Source organism: Lycium ferocissimum, unplaced genomic scaffold (genome assembly GCF_029784015.1).
Source record: "Lycium ferocissimum isolate CSIRO_LF1 unplaced genomic scaffold, AGI_CSIRO_Lferr_CH_V1 ctg4132, whole genome shotgun sequence".
Lineage (NCBI taxonomy): Eukaryota > Viridiplantae > Streptophyta > Magnoliopsida > Solanales > Solanaceae > Lycium > Lycium ferocissimum.
Window position 1 is genome coordinate 12,214 of NW_026725578.1, and position 20,061 is coordinate 32,274.

Consider the following 20,061-nt stretch of genomic DNA (forward strand, 5'->3'; position numbering starts at 1 on the left):
CAATTGGATGCCTTTCATCACTAACTTGCAAAATTTAAACGTTTGATGTAACTTTTAACATAAAATTAATGTTTTTCAAAAGTAGTCAGTCAACATTTTGGGAGCTAATCTACATTATTTCAGATGTGACATGTTTAGTTGGGAGGTCTATTAGTTTATTTAGTTGAATCGCGACTCCCTAGCTAACTTTGAAATTATGCAATAAATATAAAGGTTAAAGTGGAAGAGAAAAGGAAAACGAAGACTATGATCTGACGTCTTAAATTTAATAACCCTTATCGCTTCACTTAGGGTGTGTCCGTACATAGATTATGGTTGATTGGTCAAAATTTTATTTTTTATAGGAAAACAAGTTTTTTATTTTTTTTTTTTTTTTTTTTATATGACTTCTCTAGCGGAAGTTGGAAAATATGTTCCACAAGTATCATCAGTAGTGGGGCCAGGATTTTTACTAGAGGGTTCAAAATATGTATAAGTGAACACACGAAGATATCAAAGGAGATTCAACATCTGCTAAATATACATAAAAAATTATTTTAACCATGTATAAACAGTGTAATTTTTTGCCCAAGGGGGTTCGGATGAACCCCTTGGCTATACCTGGCTCCGCCCCTGGTGTCATTCCACATTGATTGTTTCCTCCACACCCTCCAGCACACCCCATCTTCACCCCTCCCCCATAGACCTCATCCCAACCACTTAACACCCCTTCCCCACCCCACCTTCCATAATATTTATCTAGATTATATACAAATTCTTTTAGTATAATATATTTTGCTTAGAAACCAAGAAAATAAGTAACCCATTTATTTTCCTAAAAAATATTTTCCATGAAAAACATTTTCCTTCATTACCAAACACACTCATAGTTTGCAAAGATTTTGGTAGAATTTAGAGAGACAAGAATAATGGGAGAATTATTTCTATTATGTATTCATCATAATGACCTTCTTATATAGAAGTACGGTCTTTCTTCTCCTAGTCTAACAAGTTAACCCTATTCTAGTAGAACTATATTTACTACATTACCATAATTACAATTATACCATAAATAAACTATTATATTCTCTCAATAATTTTTTTAATCTGGGAGGTAGTATTTTTTTAAGGGGTGTGCAAATGGTTAAGTGGACACTCTTTTTAATCAGGAGGGAGAATCAAACAGTTGTGCCAATTTAATGAAAGCTTCCTCTTTTACGGTTGAAATCTAACTACCATGTGCACCCAATAAAGCGTCCTTTCTTCTTTAAATAATTGGACCCTTTAATTTAAATTATCACCAATGTTTGCTTCGTTGTTATACAAGTGATCTGGACCAATTAATTTTTGTTCTAAGATATGGAGTCCTGCAGTGGAAACATGATGGTTCTCAGACCTATACGAACATCAAAGCAAGAAAATGGAGAAAAAGAAGAAGAAGAAGAAGAAGAAGAAGAAGAAGAAGAAACAGCATTATTAAGTCCAGCTTCTCGAATGTTCCATGAACCTAACTACAATATTCACATTGTAGCAATCATGGGTTGGAAAGTACCAATTGAGGTTGACTCCGTGAAAGCTGAAATACAACGCAAGTTGCTTAAACACCTACGCTTTTCCAGTTTGCAGGTACTTAACAAAGAAACATCAAACTATATTTGCCTAACTAAGCATAATCTTGCATGGTTTTGCATGGCAGATTAATACTATACAGTTCCAAATTAAGGTTTTATTTAATCTTTTTATTCTTTCTTTCTTAAGAATCGGGCATCCCTCAATAGCAACTGAATGATGCAAGTTGTGTGAAGTTTTTTTTTGTTTCACATAAATTAGTTGACCGAAATCTTACCGTACTTTTGGTGTCCACAAATTATTAATCCGCTAATTTGTGGAAAAAATAGATTCACACAACTGACAAATTATGTGAGGTACAAAGTAAAACATTCGATCGATCGGTGCGTTGTCTTATCTCGGTTAAGCATAATTTAATTTGAAATGATAAAAATTTGCTCTCCCGGAAATTATCATTAAGTAACGATGAAATCACCTGATCACTAGCGTACTAGGTTGTTTTAGACAGCTAGCTATTCTAATGTAGTTTAAGTTGGCACTTAATTCACTTTAATTTATATATTACTCAACAACGTAAATTATATCGATGTAATTTAATCTTGCATTTATTTTTCTAAGGCTTAATGCATATGCAGCCCCCTAAACTTGTCCCATTTTTCCATTTGGGCACCTCAACTAAGTGTTGTTCCTATTGAACCCTTGACCTCGTCCTTAAGTGTGTCTATCAAACACAATCTGACTTACATAGTATTCCATCTTCAATGTAGCAACATGCTAATATACATTCTAATTTGGTTATGCCATCTTTTAGCTAATATTAACAGCAATTGAGAGGGGGAAAAGGAGTAGCTCTTAATTAAGCTGACAGTGGAAGAGTAGAACCAGCAGAAACCGATATATCATGACCTAAAGAATAGCTTACCACATGTCTAAAATATTACTCCACCTTCATTTCCCTAATTTAATTTTTGCTTCTACTAAAAATTAGATTTAGGGGGTTTGATAGACACACTTGAGGACAAGTTCAGGGGTTCAATAGGAACAACACTTAGTTGAGGTGCCAAATTAGAAAAAAGGGACAAGTTTAGGGGGTTGCATATGCATTAAGCCTTTTTATAAATATAATTAGCCCTGTAGTGTGAAAAACTAAAACCACTACAAGATTACTGGCTTAGTGCATAAAATCTAAATTTTAAATATGTTACGTACATGTTATGGATGAGAGTGATGGCAGCCGGAAAATGAGATGGGTTTCCACAACAGTAAACATAAATGATCATATCATAGTGCCCCAAATCGCCGATGATAATATGGATACCGACAAGTTGGTTGAAGATTATAGATCAAACATAAGCACGATCACTATTGACATGTCGAAGCCTCTACGGGATATTCACATCCTTAACGTGAAAACCTCACATGCGGAGGCAACTTCTATTTGCCGTTTTCACCATTCTCTTGGGGATGGAATTGCCCTCATATCCCTCTTACTCTTTTGTTTTCGGAAAAGTTCAAATCCTACTTCCTTGCCCACACTCCCAGTTTCTTCTTCTTCTTCGAAGGACAAATCGAATTTATCAATAAGCAATAAAAAAAGTATTTGGTATTTGATATGGCAGTATCTTGAGAAGTTTTGGTTGTTCATCAGGCTTTTGTTCAATACAGTTGTTGATGTTTTGTTGTTTATAGCGACTGCTCTATTCTTGAAGGATTCTCAATCACCATTTACAGTTGCACGAGGTTTTGATAAGTCGTCAACTCGTCAGATATTTATCTATCGGACTATTAGTTTGGATGACATTAAATTTATAAAGAATGTGACAAACGCTGTAAGTATATGTATAAACCTTAAATCCAAGATTGAACAGTAATCTTTAGTCTAGGAGTTTTTGCTAATTAATTAATTTGAACTTTGTTTCAATGTTTTGGCTTTAATTATTTGTCTCTGACCCATCTTTCCCTTTTTTCGCCTCTTTCTCTCGTAAATTTTAGACGGTTAACGACGTTATACTGGGGATAACTCAAGCAGCCTTGTTTCGTTATGTCCAAAGAGGACACGGTAATTTAATCCCCTCAATTTCAATGTATACTAATTGTTAGAATTTAATCTCTTCAAGGAATAGGTATTTCATCACAAACATTAACCGTGAAAATCAATACGTATAAAGAAAACATTGAAAATAAGTACTCCTATAAACAAAAAAGGAATTTAGGTTGAAATTGATATATTTAATTCGTGGTTGTATGTTACAACGTAAATTTTTTTTTTTTTTTTTGGGTTGTGGGTGGTGGGTTGGGGGGTGGGGGTGGGGAGATATTCTAATAAGTGGAGTACTAATCCCCGGTTTGTTTTGGCAGGGAAGGGGGTTAAAATGCTCTCAACCATGCTAATCTATTTTTTAATAATTTGTTTCTTCTTAACAAGAAGTTGGAGGGAAGAGGAAGTTTTCGCTAGAACGAATGAGATGCAGAGCTACTATTCTAATAAATCTTAGACCAGCATTAGGAGTCCAAGTAAGTATTTCTTCATTTACACGTTAGAAATGAAAATCAAGCATCCAAGATTGCTTATTTATTAAGTTTATAAGATTGATGTAGAAATATATATTTTGCTTAAAGATTCATATATAATTTATGTTATTGCAATCTAAAATTATCGGGTCATATATGCTTAATTGATTAAATTCACATGACTATATATGACAGGCTGTAGCTGAAATGGTTGAGAAGAATGCCATTGTGATACAAGGAAATTGTTTTGGCTTTATCATAATTCCCTTAACTATTGCCCAATTAGAGAATCCTCTCAGTTATATTCACAAAGCTAATATATCAATGGAACGAAAGAAGCGTTCTCTTGAGTCTCAATTCACCTTTTACTTTTTACAGCTTTTCCTCAAATTCTTTGGCTTTAAGGTACTCCATTTTTTATTTTTACACCTTAAAATTATCAAGAAACATTCTGAATTTTGATTCTTTTTCTTTCCTTTTAGTTGTCGTTAGAACCCAAACCTAATTTTTTTATTTGCACTGGCATGACGCTTAGGGTGCGACAAAACTTGCTCAAAAAGTTCCATCCCAAACAACACTAGCCTTTTCAAACGTAGCCGGACCGCTTGAAGAAGTATCTTGCGCAGGCCATCCATTGGCATTCCTTGCCCCAACATGTTATGGACATCCCACAGTAAGTTTCTTTAATCAACCGATCAATTAACTATCCATGTGTTGCAAATTAGTTGAAATCAATTATATGAATCTTCTATATATATAATTTTGTGTTTGAAAAGAAAAACAAATTACTTAGATCACAATAATGCATATTGTAGGGGCTAATGGTTCATGCATGTAGTTATGCCAAGAAGTTAACATTTGCTATAGCAGTTGGTGAAGGAATAATTCCAGATCCAGACCACCTTGGCGATGATTTTGTGGATTCATTCATGCTTATCAAAGAGGCTGCACTCGCAAAATTGAGAACCAAAGTTGACTAGCTCATTAACTACACATTTGAAATCTCCTCAATAGAACTTGAAACTTGGTCCTTATGTGATGATTAACGAGTACATTTATGATATGTACAGCGTATTGCAAAAATTATATTTGATTATATAATATTGTTGTATCATTATCAAGTAGCATTATTGTATATCCTTGTTTATATGTTATTATTGTCAACAATAAAATAAGTACTTCCTAATAAGAAAAAAAGTGCAACTATTGAGCCATAATTTTTAAACTAAAAGAGCAAACCAAACATACCTTGTATGCTGTCAAACATTTTCTATTCCTGGCAAAGGCCTCTTTCTACCACAATATCCTTGATTATAAGCTTTAGATGGGGTATCATGATTTCATCTATTGATAGAATACTCATCTTATTTATATACTAGTGTTTTGGAAGTTGATCATTAATGCCTCAAATTTCAAATTTAAATTAGGGGTATGATATGTAAATATCTAAATAAAATCATTAATTTATAGATTATAAAAGAACACACAGAGAAACAGGTTTCACTAATTTATAGATTATAAAAGAACACACAGAGAAACAGGTTTTTTTGGCTTGTAGGCCATGAATTCCGTACTTATTCTAAAATTTGGCTTGTGCGTCATATCAAATAATAGTCATCGGTTCGTCGACCAAATTTGTGAAATTTTGCAAGTAGAAACTAACCCAGACGCTATGCTTATGGAACATAAAACCGACAATAAAGAAAAAGGAAAGCAAACTTGAAACTAGTATCAGTAGATATTTAAACTAAATAATTACTACTTATATGACGTCACCCACAAGAACTGGGTGCATTAGAATACCTCCATCCAGCATTAGCAAAGCCAAACATTGCTCCAAAGCAGGTAGTCCCTGTTTCATGGAAACTCCCTCCTGAAGGTTTCATAAAGTTAAATATCGATGGATCATTTGAGTCCACTTCTGGAAATGGAGGCACAAGAGGAGTCTTCTGTGATCATCTAGGAACGTGGATCATGGGTTATACATTGCAAAATAAAAGTTGGATCTGCTCTTCATGCAGAATTGCTAGCATTGCTACTTGGGCTAAAATTAGCTCGATCAAAAAATCTCTTGCCATTATTGGTAGAGACTGATTCGCAGGTATTATTAAACTCTATGAATGGTAATACTTTATTACACTCAAATATCTTCACTGATTGCAGGTGTTGACACCCAATTTTGTCCCTCATTTATCCCGATTTAGTTCCTTGGGCTTCCAATTTTTATTGACAATCTAAATATTTTTATTACTACGCTATTACTATTATCATTATTGTCCCTTTATTATAATTTTCACCATTTTTAGGATTACTAGCTCGAAAATATATTTTTTCTATCATCTTACACCTCTTTCTAATAACTGATTGTCAGCGCGTTATTTTCGTACTTATTAAATTAACCATGAGTCGATATCATATCCTAAATAACTTTGAAACATTAGTACTTTATTTTCCATATGCGAATTACTTTTATAGTATATCAATTACTAATGGTCATCCCTTAATACATATGGTACAAATTAATTCCTTCAAAGCCAAACACAGCCAAACAAACGGCCCAATTCTCGGCCAGATTTTAGTAGCCCCAACAGAGCCCAATCCAAATTCTTCAGCCCAGCAACATTACATCAGACCCGGCCCACTTATCTTTAATTTCATTAGGGTTCCTTTCACTTTCACTTCAGCCGTCTCTCTCTCTTTCTTTCTCTTTCCCTCTGCTCTCCCTCTCGTCGTCTTCCTCCAGTTTTAGCATATGTCAGTCCCTCTTTCACCATGAACAGAGCTTTCCCCTGCCATTTTTGTGCAAGAAATTGTATTACCCTCGCTCCTCTCTTTCAACCACAAGATTCAGCCAAAGGTGAATTTAAAAGGACGAGACACCCCTTTTCAGAAATCTCAGCGAAATCAGTATCTTTAAAGATTCGATTCTTGATTTCAAACGGCTCCTTTAACTTTGTTTGGAGCCAAAAATCGTGAATTCAAAAACCTCGAAACCCTAGTTACTTCACCTATAAAAAGGACCTTAAGTCCATAGCGAAAAAAAACGATCAGAACATAATACTTCATCGTACTCAACGTCTCACCTTTTCACTACTATTTTAAGTCTTAGCCTGTTCTAATTCTACTCTGTTCCAAGTTCGATCAGTCGCCTCAAACCCCATTTGAAATACATCTATTTTCACTACATCTTGAAACGCTCATTTTTGGAGTGTTAAATTATTTACGCTTGTCAATTCGACTTTTACCTTGGAGTCGAGGATAGATCCGCGGCTTCGCACCCCGATTCACTGCACCAACAGAAGGTAAACAATCCTTCTTTAACTAGTCCCATTTCAGCTTTTAATAATTTAATAGGTATTTATGTGTTTACACATATCTGTCGTTTCAAACAGTTTAGGTCGTTCACATATATTCTGTTATTAGTCAATCTAATTCTAATTAGTAGTTTGATAGGATTCGTACGTATCTGTGTTGTTTAAATAGGTGTGGTAATCCGTTTGGTTAGAACGTGATTAAGGTCAACTTGGTTTTATTGCTCTCATAGACGGTCGTGATAAGTTGTTTAGTTGAAATATGATTAATGTTAATTTTGCTAATGTTCGCTTATTTAGATAGTTATCGCGAGTTGGTTGGTTAAATAGGATGAAGTGTGAATCGTGTCAGTCTGCTGTTTACATAGTTGATGTAGTTGTCTGGTAACTGTGATTATTGTTTGTTAGAATTTTGTTAGTATAGAAAATCATGTTCTAATGTTGTTGCGACCTGTTATGATTCAAAAGGCATGTTTGCATCTCTTATTTCGCATAGCTGCTATAACTGATGAATGGCCTAATTTAAATCTTCAAATCTGGCTGCTAAGTTCGTATGTCATTGGTGATCTTGTTATCAGTCTTGTTAATCTGGGATCATGACAAACGATTCCCATGATAGGTAGGTGATACCATAGATAAAGATTAAATATGCGAAAATCTTGTTTGAATCATGTTGTTGCCCGATAAGTTGTTCTATGATTGAAACTGTCACTCTACCCTGTTATAGCTTATGTTTCTTTTCATTCGGCATTTCGGGGAATCTCAGAATATTGTTTTGAGTTTAAATGAAGATCTTTATAAGAATAAGTGTCTATTCTGGTTTGAAATCTGTTTTACCTTTGCCCAGATTCAGCTTTTCTTGAAATGACCACATTCGTTTATTAGAGGTTGATTATTAGTATAGTCTGGAAAGTTTCGAAGGTTTAAATGCTTAGTTTCTCCTTATTTGAATGTGATGTACGAAACATTAGCTTGCTAAACATTCTAGTTCATTAGATAATACAAAATTCCTCATAAACAATTGGTTGCTATCTTGGTTGTTACACCCGATGAGTTTGCTGTTATAGTTGGTTATTGCTGCTGAACTTTAAAGGGACAGAATACAAACTCGACTAAAGAAGGGCTGTTGTTTGATACATATATTGCTAGTGAAAATGGTTATCTTTGATGAGAATTAGTTATTGCTTCGCTAAAAGGCTGGTCTTATTTATTTCTTATAACCACTGATGCCTATGGTCGCTGCTTGACTGCGTCAGTTGCCACTAGTTGTGTTTCTCAGTAGTTCTAACTGGTCGAGACATTCTTGTACTCCAAATAATGTGCCATGCATTGCCAACTTGGTCTGTCGCGAGCTCTTCTTTTTGACATAAGTGTTGTTATCAATTCTGTTGGCAAACGTTGTGCCTTAGTTTCTGTGATACTTCGCGTCACTATCCCTTGCTGTCCATTTCTTCCTTCTATACATCCTATGAGTGTGTGTACATGAGGTATACTTCAAATAAACATATACATGATCTGCTGATTTGTTTGAGTTTATATTTTTACATGTTTAACATCATCCATCGATTGTATACTAATCCTTTTCCTTTTATTTTATGCATGACCTTCGCATACGAGTCCGAAGGACTCGTCTTCCGCATTCGGTGTTGGGCCAAGGCCCAACGAAAATATTATTCCCCCTCTGTCCAGTTCTGTCTGCAGCCAAGGGAATAAAAATGAAGCTCTGGGTCAAAGCCCAATAAGAAAAGAAAAACAACAGCAGCAGCAGTCCTAAAAAATGGGCTGAGCCCATTTAACTTATTGGCCCTTCTATTCTATTTTTGTGCATTTAATTTTTATTCCATGACTAACTCCTTATTTTGTTTTATTTTCTTAATTTAGATGAACCTTAGATGAATCGGTAGGTTTAGTTTTAGTTGTGGGTAGTTAGGAAGAACTAAAATTTAATTCCCTAGTTTCATGTTCTTCTTTTATATTAAATTATCTATAGTACTTATAACATTTATCTATATTAAAGCCATTGATTTTCAAGGACGAAGCCATAAGCACATATTTTGAATTAAGATCATGTTTCCATTCTTACTGTATTAGCAATTTCAAAACATCACTAACACACAAATATAAATTCAAGTATATTTTATGAATACATTTTCCAATCATACACGTTTTAGTCTAAATAACGCTAAATAAGAGTGATAAAAAAAAATGGAAAGAAATTCACGGCCTTTTTATCATATTTAAGAATATAAGTCTAAGCATTTCTACTTCATCATACTCATATAATATCATTTTTTATGTAAAGATCACATTTGTCAAATCACCTTTTAAAGGCTATTATTCATGGGCAAATTATCCTATTTTCTACAAATCTCATTTTTAACATTACTATATTTTTCATTTAAGGCCTTAGCAATATCTTTAAATCTCATTTAATATTTAGAACCTTCTTTTACGCAAATTATTATGTTGTCCAACAGGCGTTATTTTAAGCAACATTATTATACCTTCATTTAAAACCTTGACTATATTTACAAGTATTATCTTAAATAGCATATTTTCTTTTAAACTCTAGTAATATTTACGAAACTATTTTCTTTCCTATAATATTTACATTTAGCCTAATTAAATTTGAGTCCGGTCGGATTAACCATTATTAATGGAATTTAGAGGATGCCTAATACCTTCCCTCTAGATTAGTAGAACCCTTACTCAGATCTTTTGGTTTCGTAGACTTTAAAATAAAAATTAACTTTAGATAAATACTTTAATAACTTTAGGTGTCCTAATTCACCGTAAATAATTAGGTGGCGACTCTTAACTTTAAATAACCCCGGAATTACCCGGATGTTGTAAACTATTTTGACTTAGGTTAAAATAGGGTATGACAGCAGGTCACTTCTACTTCAACTGGGGAACCCGCCGCTGCACCACACCCCCCAGGAAACTAATATGGTTGCAGATCTGCTGGCGGAATACGGAAGGAAGTCTATGGGACCTTATATGTAAAGAAACAATCCTTATATTTTTGAAGCATCTCCTTCTTTTGTAACTACTACTCTTGATAGAGATGCTTGTGGAACTGTTTCATATAGATCAGTTCTTTTATGTATGTCTACGGACGAACCTTAATATATAAATAAAATCCTTCCGTTTAAGCAAAAAAAAAATCTCTTTAGGACTGATAAATGGGATAAATACTTTAACGCTCTAAAATAAGTATTTCATTAAAAAATAATTTTAAATTTCGCAAATACTTGGCAAACGTGCTATTTAATGATATATCTAGAGGGAGAATTTTTTTTGTCATAAAAAGTATAATCTTTTGACGCATCATGTAACACTACCTTGTTCTCAGTTCCCCTCAATTTTATCCTTAATAGTAATACAATTCTATTTTGAAGTCTTTCAGAGCATGTAATGACCCGCCCCTTATAATTAATCAAACACTTGGCACGCAAGCGAATAAGCTAATTGAATGCGTAGGTACCATTCAAAAATTTAGGAGCTAACTACATTATTCCAGACGTGACATGTTTAGTGGGAAGTCTATTTAGTTAAATCGCGACTCCTTAGCTAACTTTTGGATTATGCAATAAATATACAGATAAAATTGGAAGAGAAAAAGAAAATGATTATAATCTCACATCTTAAATTTAATGCCCATTATCATATTACTTATGGTCAATGGCACTTATGCCCCTATTTTGTGTTGGTCTTTAATTTTTGTCCCTCTTAATAACTAATTTTTTCGCGGGACACAAAATTATATTTTCTCGTCATAATAACTCATAAGTTATGCACCGCGTGATTTTTTTCTTTAAAGAAAGGTAGGGAAAGTGAAAATGGGGGAGGGGATTACAACATGAGGATTCAAACCCTCACCAACAAGGTGAAAAATTCAGGTAGCCAACCAACTGAGCTACTAGATCCCTACGCGGGGTATAAGTTCGATTATCGAAGGGCAAATTTCAAAACCAACCCATTTAAAGGGGAAAACGTGCAATTTCTTCTTTCACTTAACTTGTCAAGATTTTGGGTCACTTAATAGCACATGAATTTAGCACGAGAAAAGGCCCAAAACAGTCTAGAACACTAATTGTCCTTTTTTTTTTTTTTTCTCTTTTTTTTGCTGAAACAAAGATTTTATAACTGAAATTAAAGTGCTTGCGGAATACAAATTTGAAATAGATCTAAACGTGGTATTTCTAAGGTGCATAACTGAGATAGATCTAAATGATACTATTTCTAAATTGTCTTTGTTTAACATGGAAATAACATACACAGGGGGAGGGAAGTATCCCAAAAAATAGATTCTCCAATCAGTTCATCAGTTTCTTCATTTGCTCCGATTTCAGCCAACTGGTGTGCCACCAAGTTCGCCTCCCTGTAGATGTGCTTTAACTATGTAATTTAGTGCATTTTTGGTTCAAACTAATGGCTTTCATCAAAAACTAACTAAACTGTTGGTGTGAACCCCAGTTCTTTTGGATCTCAGTCAAATAAATCTGATTTTCAAGGTCTTGAACTCAATTGAGTTTTCAGCTTCTTTTTTTTTTTTTTCCTCTCTTCACTAATTTGGATAGTAGTAACTAAATTCAGGAATTCAATAATACCCCAGATTTTCGCACTCAAACACTCTGTTGAAATTCGAAATTTCAGATTCACGGCCAAACTGCAAATGAGTCTTGAAATGCTCTTCAACTCTGCTTAATCCAATATCAAATCAGTGTAATGTTCATAAGATGTACTTCAAACAGTCACTCCTCAAAGGATTTTTAATCAAATCAGTTTTGCATTCTTGATTTTCAGCAAACAAGTATAATATCCAACCAATTTTACCAACAAATCCTCAACGAACTTGATTTTCGGACCCAAAATTCCAATTCCAAATACTCTTCAAAATTTCCACTTGAATCATCAAACAACATGATAACTAAAGTTATTTATAGTATCCCCACAGGTCCGAAAGAATGACAGGTTGAACTGGATGGTTCTTTGACGCAAATCGTTAGTTTTTGACGCAAATAGTTAGTTTGAAACAAAAGTGCACTGCTTCTGCATGGTTAAATAACGACTATTAGTGCTCTAGGTTAAAGAATAGGGACGATTTTGATTCAAAGTCCAAACATAAGAGGCTGTTAGAGGATGTAAAGACCATCCTCCTTATAATTAATCAAACGTCTAGCACACAAGCGAATAAGAAAATTGGATGTCTCTCATCACAAACTTGCACAAATTAAACGTGTGTTTGTAAATTTTAGCATCGCATTAAAGTAGTTCGAAATTGACCATTCAAAATTTGGGAGCTAATCAACATTACTCCGTAACGTAACTTTTAGTTGGGAAGTTTATTCAATTCAATTGTGGCTCCCTAGCTTACCTTTCGAATTATGCAATATAAAGCTAAGCTCACAAAGACTATGATCTCACCTCTTAAATTCAATGCCCATTGTTGTTTCACTGAATTTGCAAAGATTTCGATTCACTTATTAATTCACGTTTTTCTTTTTCATTTTTCAAAAGCCGCCTTGAGATGTTGAGGATTGGGCCAGAGGGAGTAGTAATTTCTCCAACTGCCATAGAGAAACGGCACAACAAAGGCTATGATCTCACATCTTAAACTTACTAGGCATTTGGACATGCGGTTTGAAATCATGGTTTGAAACCATGAGATGAAATCATCGTGTGGACATGCATTTCATCTCATGGTTTCAAACCATGATTTCAAAAATTTTAAATATAAAACTTGACATATAAGTTTATATTTTATAAAAAAAAAAAAAAAAAAAGACTCATTAGTGTGGAAACACACACTCGAGGCCCTTTGAAACGCTCCAAATGTGGTGAATAAGCTCCAATGAAGATCATAGACTCTAAGTTGAGCTCCACCACGAATCATAGGCTCTATAAATGCACTTGAGCCAATGAGAATCATATCAAGGACCCCAACATAAAACCATCGGGCTCCACCACTGGTCCCTCCCAACAGTTAAAAAAATAAAATTAAACGCCATTGAAGGAGAAAAAAGGTCGGGCCCACTTCCAAAAACGTCATTTTCTATTCAAATTTCATTTGGAAAGTTTAGATTCTCGGTATATTCAAGTCAAGGAGCAAGATTCTAAGGTCGAATTTTGGAAAAAAGCGACATCCAACTCAATTAAAACAACCCTACAACAAGCTTCGATCAAGGTATTCTACTATGAACTTTTTAATTATTTTGTTAAATATATTATAATCCTAAGCATGTTTAACGTTTCATAGTCTTGAATTTCGGAAAATCATTGTTTTTTTTTTGTTTTTTTTGCATTTTTTGCATTTTTTAGGCTATTCGGCTACTGCACGTTTCGCCACTTTTTTTGTGGTTAATTTATTATTTTTTAATTGATTATGAATTGTTAATTTTCTAATTGTTTATGAATTGTTAATTTTTTAATTGTTTATGACTTGTTTAATTAGAAAAATAGAGTAATCTACTATTATTTGTTAATTATGTCATTGTTAATTTGTTAGTTGTTAATTGTTGATTATGAATTGTTATTTTGTTAATTGTTTATGAATTATTAATTTTTTAATTCTTTTTGTTTAATTAGAGAAAACATAGTAATCTCCTATTATTTGTTAATTATGGCATTGTTAATTTATTTATTTGTGAAATTTTTTATCCCACGTTAATTATTTGTTTATCCCGTGTTAATCGTTAAATAAATTAGTTTGTTATTTCTTTAATTGTAGTTAGGAGAATAGTTATAATTAAATATAATCATTCATAAAATGTAATACAACATAATCATCATAATTCACATATTCCCTATAAATGATTAATTAGTTCATATAATTTCAAGAATAATGAATAACTTAGCTTCTACAGACACGACACTTTCATGGATCCGAATGTTCACCCGGGGAATAATGATAGATCAGTACTTTCTTTGCAAGACAATCATAGGTCCGAGTTATTATGGACTGGTGTTATAGCGATAGCGACTAGGCTCCGTCCCCGTAGGCTGCAGAGAGCGTGGACTCTTTTACGGGAGCGCTCCCTTCACCCGCGCGTCTTAGAGATATTGTTTTGGGGCGGTATCTATGGTTGCATGTCCGTTGATCGGGTACAACATGATTAGGTGCTCATTACGGCCATGGTTGAACGGTGGAGGCCGGAGACACATACCTTCCATCTACGCACTGGTGAGGCCACGATTACACTTCAGGATGTGGAGGTCTTGTTTGGATTGCGGGTAGATGGAGAGCTATTATATAATCGGTATGAGCCTCCTCCTGGTAGGACATGGGTGTCAGAGTTGACTAGGCTCACCCACTTCATGCTCGGTGTCGCGGCCCATATCTCAAGATTGAGTCGGGTGCAGATTAGTGCACTCTGCACTTATTTGCTAGCAGAGCCTCCTATTGACGATAGCACTCCTCAGGACGTTGTTGATCGTCATGCCCATTTACATCTGCTCATTATATTCAGGGGCATCTTGTTCTCGAACACATCGGATGCCTATGTCAGCTTACGATATTTGATCTTTTTATAGCATCTGGACCGCTTGGGAGACTATAGCTGGGGCCGTGCTGTTTTGGTGTACCTCTACCGATGCCTATGCCGAGCGTCTATTAACCATATCAGCGGTGTATGTGGATTTTTTGCTCTTTTCTAGGTAATATTTTAAGTGTGTGTTCCTTTAATGTAAACAAACCACTTGAAACGACGACTAAAAAAATTATATTTTCTAATATCGCTTTCAGTTATGGGCGTGGGAAAGGATGCTGCCTTTTCAGCCTGTACCTAGGCATCACCTCGGTAATTACATGCCTTATGCGAGGAGGTGGACGGTAGGGTTTGACCGGGATGTGGATATGCACCACAGTATTCTTCCATTCCGAGACCAGCTTGATCAGATAACGGATGATGCAGTAAAACTATTTAACTTTACACTATTAATTTAATTAAATGTCTTTTCTACTTGGTGATCACTAATTTGTATCTATATTTTATGCAGCTATTTATATAGATGCCGTACGCTGCTATTTTGGTTGGATTGCCAGCCTTTTGCAAGGCTGGTCAGGCCGTGTGAAGGTCGCGGTGTCCATTGATACACCTAGACATCATTGAGGACCACATGCCCGAGCTCGTCTTACGACAGTTTGGGCATACACAGAATATACCCCCCGACTTCGTCATGAGCTCCGGCACTACCAGCGGGACGATCGAGCGGTCATCGATGATGCATTTTTTTGCTTTTATGGGTGTCCAGCTCCAGCGTTGGCAGGACAGGTTGGGGACTTTAGCGGAGGTCGGTCATGTAACTCCCATTATGGATTACATGCACTGGTATCATGGGATCACATGCCAATTGATTGGCAACCCAGCTTCCCGCAATGGATGTAGGATACGCAACACTCGCGGGCCGGTACGAGGCGTTGGTATTTAATTGTATTAATTATTACGTTCTAAAAATAACTATTTCTTACTGTTGAACACAAATGCAGCTGTTGACCGTACAGCGCGTGCGCATATTGGGGTTAGAGCATATGTCTAACCCCGGTTGCGGGCTTGCTGCGGAGATGGTACGGATATCCGAGGACGATATCTGGCAAGCAGGAGAGATTAGGCGCATGGATGATCATGCTCCAAAGGGAGAGTATCAGGCGGTACGAGGAGGAGGACGTGGCGCTGATGGGGGACGCGGTGCTGGTAGAGGACGCGGTGCTGCTAGAGTACGTAGTGGTGGAAGACACCATCTAGTAGATGAGGCAGATGAGGCCGCTCCCATTCCAGAGGTTGTTCCCATTCTAGTCCATCCGCAGCCGTTCCAAGCCAGTGGCAGCTCAGTTAGACCGTCACCTACGTTTACGCTGATGCGCCTACTTGCGGAGATACCTGGGCGTTTATCTCAGCCGAGCCAGAATGTGTACATTGAGGAACGTGATGACATCGATTGGGAGGCGTTTATCATTAGATGATGAGCAGCCAGTGAGAAATTTAGACGATCCCAGGATTCTTGACTTTGATGACTTTTTAATCCCGGTTAGTATTTAAAATACTTATTTGATTATTTAAAGTACTTATTTTAAATATATATGTTACTTGTTATTTCGTAATTTTTTATATTTTAGGATTCGATGCTAGTGGGTCCACCAGAGCGACCCACTCCGGCGTTTTCTCACGGGCCTGTCGAGTCAAAGGTGTCTTCTCATGAGACTGTTGAGCCACAGGTAAGATTTTTAGTAAAACCTAATTTTATTCAATATAAGGTGAATATTTAAAATACTTATTTGATTATTTAAAGTACTTATTTTAAATATATATGTTACTTATTTTTTCGTAATTTTTCATATTTTAGGATCCGGCGCCAGTGGGACCACCAGAGCGACCCACTCAGGCATTTTCTTATGGGCCTGCCAAGCCACATGTGTCTTCTCATGAGACTGTCGAGCCACATGTAAGATTACACAGGTAAGATTTTTGGTAAAAGTTAATATTATTCAATATAAGGTGAATATTACTTTAATTTTTTTAACCTTTATTTGGACCTCGAACAACACACCGCTCCAGCTTCAGCCTCTCAGCATCTCGTCTATGAGACTACTTCATATTCTGCACCAGACCTATTTCAGGATCCCACTCATGAGCCTACTCAGGCACCCGTAGATACACAGGTTTGATTATTTAACAAACGTTAATGTATTCAATATAAATAAGAATTGGTACTATTTTTTTTATATTTTTCAGGTTCATCCTTCGGCGCCTGTGGTGGCATCTCCCGACGAAGATGAGGTCTCGTTTCCAGAACCAGATCAGCCTGAGAGTCTGACACGCTCAAATTACACCTATTAGTGGCGTAAAGCGGACGTTGTCACATATAGTAATCCAAACAAGGTTGGGGTCGAATCCCATGGGGAATATGGATAGAAAAGGGTACTAATTGTATGCGATACTGGTCTTTAAAGGCTTTAATTCTATTCCGAATAGTTTGGAATAATTGTTTTGTAATGTAAACTAATACTTTGACTTGAATTGTAACTAATGCGAGAGAGACTAAGGTTGTGTTCCCCGTTTTGATTAAATATTATGCTTCAGCTTTCAATGTGATATACTTCTAATGGTTGTTCTAAGGATTTGTACTTGATCTCTTAGAGACTTCCTAATGTTTCCCAACAATTAGGCGTATTTCCTCTTTATGATTTTTCCAAATACAAAAGAGTTGATATCGAAGAATGATCAACAATGCCAATTAGACTTGTTCTTATTCCTAAGTTAGTCTATTAAATGGGGTTAACACCCCGAGTCATTGTTATTCAATCTTTACCAATGCTAACTCACTTTTCCAAGAAAATTTAGAATAATGGCTTAAGCTAAAGCTTGCAATCATTACCCAACACTAAAACACAAAGATTGAATAAACACCAACAACCATTATGCATATATCAATAGTAGAAACACATTCACATAATACCCATCATGGGGTCCACAACCTTAGAATTAAAATTAGCTACTCATACTTTTGTTCAACAAAGAAAGCTTAAAAGATGACATAATGTACTTACAATGGTAATAAATGTGAACTAAGGATGAAGTTGAGGCCTTAAATGCTCCAACAACTTCACAAATATCCAAGGCTAAGAGTTAATGCTCAACAGTTAATGAATAATGGCTAAAAAAACCTAAACTTAACTATTTATAAGACCAGAAAACGCGCCAAAGTTCTAGATAAAAACACCCTTCGCGGCATCGTTACGGATCGTAACACGTGTTACGATCCGTCCTTTGTCAGCTTGCTATTAGGTCAACCGTTACGGCTTCTTTCGACGGACCGTAACACAGGTTACGATTCGTATCTTCCAGCGGATCTCGGCTTCAGTCTTCAGTGGACAATGCATTACGCCCCACGTTATGCCCCGTAACTTGCGTTACGGACCGTCCTGCTGGTCGTAATATTGACAATACTTAGGCATATTACTGGAATTTCCCTTCAGATTACGGTCCACGTTACGGCCCATAACATGAGTTACAGACCATCCTTCTGAGCCGTCATGTTGATAATCCGTCAGCATGTTTTTGGAATTTCCTCTAAGGTTACGGATCACGTTACGATTTGTAATTTGAGTTACGGACCGTCCTTTAGCTCCAAGTTGTCCCTTTTTTCAGTAATTTTCGTCATTTTCGTTCCTTAGTCAACCAACCCTACAAAACATCAAAATAACATAAGAAACGATATAAAAACACTTAAAAACAAGTAAAACTTCTAGTAAAAAGACATCAATTGTGCCGAAATTCACGGCACATCAGAGTCTGAGCATACCAGCGGGACTAGATCCCTAGAAGAAGCACGTTATGCAGAAGGGCGCAAGGGCAAGGGATGATCATGGCTTAGAGCGCCCTCTTATTCAGAGGAAAAAGATGGATGGAGACGATGACGAGGGCGGTGGGATGGTATGAGCCTTAGGTCTAAGGATAGTTTCAGGCATACCATATGTGGGACTCATCCACGATAGTGTAAATAAAATTAAATTGTACAGTTTAAGTAAATATTATATATTTTTTGCTTATCTATTTATATTTATAAATATTATCTTAGTCTTTATTATTGTTTATAGTGTGACATCCTAAATTGATAATAAATAAATAAAAAAATCGTGACATATTCGAAATAAAGTTACGCATTAATTTAAAAATAACACGAAACCCTAAAACATAAATAACTTAAAGCTAATGACAACAAGTCTTCAAACAAAAACTTACTTCGAGCACTTTTCAACCACTAAAACGACAATCCGAAGTTTTGCGTATCCTTGATGTATTGAGCCTAACTTATTAATCGCACAAAAATAAGTTGGGTTCTATATAAAATATTGAAGTTCTGGAGTCTCGAAGCATGATTAATCTATGGCTAAAGTACGTAAAAAAGTGTGAAAATGTAAAAGAAATAGAGTTTAACCAAAACAAAAAGGTCTTATAGAGCAGTATTTTACTGCGCTAAAGGAGAGAGGGGATATCCTTTAGCGCAGTAAAATACTGTGTTAAAGGACTTAACCGTAATGGCACAGTTAAGTCCTTTAACGCAGTATTTTATTACGTTAAAGGTACTTTTGTACCTCTTTTTTTTGGGGTATTTTGGTTCAAGTCTCTTTTTATTGGGTTATTTTGATTCCGGACTTTAATCAGCTAGCTAAACTTTTCATATCCTTTTTTCAGATTCTATAAAGTGAAAGTCACTTCAACCTTTCTTTTAGTAGTAATTTTTATGCCAAATTGTTACTCTATTATTTCCTATTTGCCCTTAAAAGCTCCCTTACCTTGGTGAATCGTTCGGCAACATCTGCCACAAAGGCCCAATCATTTTTCAATAGCTTGTTAGAAAGAATTTTCCTTTGAACTATCAATGAGTTTAAATGTCTTTTTATTTTTTCGTCTGAATTTTTTAAAAGCTCTGTAATTAGTCGTGGTACTTGAGCAGAAAAAAATGACCATTTTTTTAATATAAATTATTGGGTCTAGTGTGTTCTTATATGGATACTCATATTTGCCCATATTTTTATGGGTTAAAGAAAGACTTGAAGCCAATATTTACCCACCTGAAATATGAGCGACCCAACTCACTAACATGTAGGTAAAATGGGCTAATTTTTTAAATATGGGCTCAAATTGCCACCTCTAAATATAATACCTCTCCAATTAAATGTAATTTG

General features: G+C 35.4%; 1 protein-coding gene and 1 long non-coding RNA gene across 6 annotated transcripts; both read left to right on the top strand.

The window, feature by feature from the left end:
• The first annotated feature begins 1,296 nt into the window (after positions 1-1,296).
• LOC132044290 (wax ester synthase/diacylglycerol acyltransferase 11-like) lies at positions 1,297-5,194 on the top strand. Of its 5 annotated transcripts, none has more exons than XM_059434778.1 (7): positions 1,297-1,393; positions 1,427-1,605; positions 3,541-3,607; positions 3,974-4,062; positions 4,255-4,464; positions 4,595-4,732; positions 4,875-5,194. In XM_059434778.1, the coding sequence occupies exons 1-7, from the start codon at positions 1,339-1,341 to the stop codon at positions 5,037-5,039; spliced, it is 903 nt and encodes a 300-aa protein (XP_059290761.1). In that variant the 5' UTR covers positions 1,297-1,338; the 3' UTR covers positions 5,040-5,194. The 5 variants fall into 5 exon arrangements, with proteins under 5 accessions (XP_059290761.1, XP_059290762.1, XP_059290760.1 ...); XM_059434779.1 differs by having other exon boundaries at positions 3,977-4,062; XM_059434777.1 differs by lacking the exons at positions 1,297-1,393; positions 1,427-1,605 and adding an exon at positions 2,737-3,377 and having other exon boundaries at positions 4,927-5,194.
• An 895-nt stretch (positions 5,195-6,089) lies between these two features.
• LOC132044291 (uncharacterized) lies at positions 6,090-10,537 on the top strand. Its single transcript, XR_009412098.1, has 2 exons — positions 6,090-6,222; positions 10,262-10,537. It is a non-coding gene; the product is annotated as an uncharacterized LOC132044291 (long non-coding RNA).
• Positions 10,538-20,061: the final 9,524 nt, after the last annotated feature.